Raw genomic sequence first — 3,044 nt, 5'->3', positions numbered from 1 at the left:
CAATAATTCGTTCGAACGAATGTTCCAATGATGAAGCCACAATAGAAGGAAGTACACGATAAGTTAATGAAACTGACTGGCAACAAACAAGTCAGTTACATAGATGATCTTTCTGCTGAGTAGTTCTCCAAGTAATTACTGGGCTACCGGTAATGGCCACATTCCTATCGATGAATCGAATGGTTTTATTTCGTTTCCGCTGAATTTTTGACACTTCGTCTCTCCGAAGACGAGCTCATTAATTAAGTATTCCCGAATATCATTGCTAACTACCAAAAATACAATTGGTTTATTGAACGAACAATTTTTATTAGGTTAGTCCATTGCATTTCTCCAAGTCTGTTGACTGTGTTATAAACAAAGACGTAGGCTTGGTTTACCACCATACAATTTGCACCTAAAAGTTGGTTCGTTCGGCATCATGATTTGAAATTGGAACCAACTTAAACTGTGTAACAGAATGCGTTTGGATGATACCAACCGATATACCATTCGAATTTAAACGAATTTATTATCCGATTCATCTTGGAATTGACAGTTAGTAGTGCAGCATTCAGCAAATGGTTACTTTGTTGCCATGAGAATTAGCTTCTTTTTGAACTTTTATTGAACTCAATCAATTTATTATTTATATAAAAAAATTTGATACTATACTAAATTCACATAACAGAAAAGTAACGTGTGAACAAATACATGCACAGAACACGTAAAACCTGATGTTTATATAATCGTACAGGGTTGTATTAAGATTCTAGCAGTCTATAACATCTGAATTTGAAATGAATTAATTTACAATTTTAAGGATTACTGTTAAAATAATAGTAATCAATGATTAATCTTCCAAAGAAGTATACTTAAATATTAGTTTTTGAAAACTGTCATTCACACATCATTAGTTAACTGTGCTATTAATCAAAAGGCAAAAAATAGAAAGTTGTTTTTATACATTTTACGCTTTAAGACCAATATTTGGAAATAACTAATAATATTATCATTAATGATATAAAAAGAGACCTCTTCTTGTGTAAAAGTTAGGGAAAATACTTATACATATATTATTGGGTAGATAGACTTATACATTTAACAGTACATTAACATTAACAAATAAAATTTATTTAGTCGACGTTTCGATTTCGATTTAACATTTATTTGTGTCAGCAGAAACGAATGTATGTTTAGAAGGATTGTGACGTCACTATTTTTGACTTTGATGATGGTTATGTCGAAGATAGTTCGAGATATCAAAATGCCGTTTTCAGATTTTGATTCAGGAGACAAAACTATATATGAATCCATCGATAGATCGTCCCCAAGTATTGCCTAGGCGACAACGTACAAACGAACATACTTATCGGATGTAAAAACGAAAGGTTTTCTTTGAAAATAATGAAAAAACTTTTTACTATTACATATAAGTAATATCGAATTACGAAAACTAAGTACTGGAAAACTACATAGGTACAATGAGTAAAATGGGTTACAGTTTTTAATTTTTAAAATATTCCATTTTGTTTATGTAATTTCGAATAATTTAGTATCTTTATTTATCATTGATATTCATTTTTACCTCAAAAGCTAGATCCACCTTCAACCGGATGGGGACCTTCTTCAAGAGCCACAACCTCTCTCTTGGTATAAAAGTAAGAATGCTTCGATGCTACGTCTTCTCTGTTCTTTTTTATGGTGTTGAATCGTGGACCTTGAACGAAGGTATGAGCAGAAAATTGGAAGCATTTGAGATGTGACTATATTGGAGAATACTTAAAATCCCGTGGACTGACTGAAAGTTTCAGTACTTTGGACACATTATGCGAAATGAATTCAGATATGCCCTTCTACAAGCCATCCTGCTAGGAAAATATTTGGAAAACAGGGTCCAGGAAGAAGAACATCCTAGTTGAAGAACCTCAGAACCTGGTTCAACACAACATCTATGCAGCTTTTTCGCGCTGTGGGAGATAAGGTAAAGATTGCCATGATGATCGCCAACATTCGTCACGGATAGGCACATCAAGAAGAAGAGAACTCATTTCCACACCACCATAGAGGTAGAGTGATAATGGTGCGTTTTTTTATGTGGTTTTCCAGGTAGGCCTAATCCACAAATACTTAAACTTAGTGCAAAATATTATTCTGAGGAACTAGATGTACTATCATCATCAGGGTTTATTATAATTGAATCTAGTCTGGCTTCTACTTCTATCTCCCATATTTTTGGTTCTACCTTTTGGGTAATATGCTGTACACAATTTTTCCATTTTTGTGGAGTTATGGTGGATAGAGCTTCATCAAGTAAATTTTTCATGTCGGCAAACTTAAAAGTTGTATTTTTAGCTGCTACATAATTTTTTATATCTGCCCATATCAGTTCTATGGGATTCAACTCACAGTGATATGGTGGCAATCTTAAAACAATTTTATTTTGACTTTTCACCATTTCGTCGATGATGTATTTATCATACTGTTTTTTATGTTGATTAACAAGTGCTAAAAGTTGCACTTTAAGAAGTGAGTCGTCAAAGGGGATGCTTTTTAGATGTAGCCATTCTTGGATATCCGCTTTTCTAGAAGATGTGGTGGGGACCTTTTCAGATTTTCTAGAATGATACGACGCATTGTCCATTACAATCACAGAATTTGCTTCCAATTTGGGTAACGTTTTTTCAAACCAACTCTCCAAACCTTTTCCATCCATTTGCTCATGGCAATCTCTACTTTTCTTTGATTCAAAACTCCATAGAGCGTCAGGAACAAATCCGTCTTCCTATCTGGCAACTAATCAGTCACTTTCCTTTACCTTAAAATTCAAATAATATTTATCCATTTCAATGTTCAACAAAAAATATTACCTGATGGATTTTTCAGACCTGTCGAGAGTCCATCCAAAAATACTTGTCTTGATGAGGTGACTGACTTATCAATCCATGTTTTTGATTTAGTATGTCTGGCGTTAATCCAAGTCTCATCTAAATAATATATTTTACGATTGTCATTCCTATGATCTTTTATCTGCCTTAAAAATTCTCTTCTCCAGATTACAAGGT

At 33.4% G+C, this 3,044-nt stretch overlaps 1 protein-coding gene across 1 annotated transcript; it reads right to left on the bottom strand.

Moving 5' to 3' along the window:
• Positions 1–2,128: 2,128 nt before the first annotated feature.
• On the bottom strand, positions 2,129–2,695 carry LOC140442185 (uncharacterized). Its single transcript, XM_072533263.1, has one exon. It carries the CDS (start codon positions 2,693–2,695, stop codon positions 2,129–2,131), a length of 567 nt encoding a protein of 188 aa, XP_072389364.1.
• Between the last annotated feature and the right edge of the window lie 349 nt (positions 2,696–3,044).

This window comes from Diabrotica undecimpunctata, chromosome 5 (assembly GCF_040954645.1).
Source record: "Diabrotica undecimpunctata isolate CICGRU chromosome 5, icDiaUnde3, whole genome shotgun sequence".
Classification (NCBI taxonomy): Eukaryota; Metazoa; Arthropoda; class Insecta; order Coleoptera; family Chrysomelidae; genus Diabrotica; species Diabrotica undecimpunctata.
This window is presented reverse-complemented; position numbering and strand designations above follow the sequence as displayed.

Excerpts from the sequence above, each read along its gene's own strand:
- LOC140442185 (XM_072533263.1), bottom strand. The coding sequence starts at position 2,695 with ATGGATGGAAAAGGTTTGGAGAGTTGGTTTGAAAAAACGTTACCCAAA.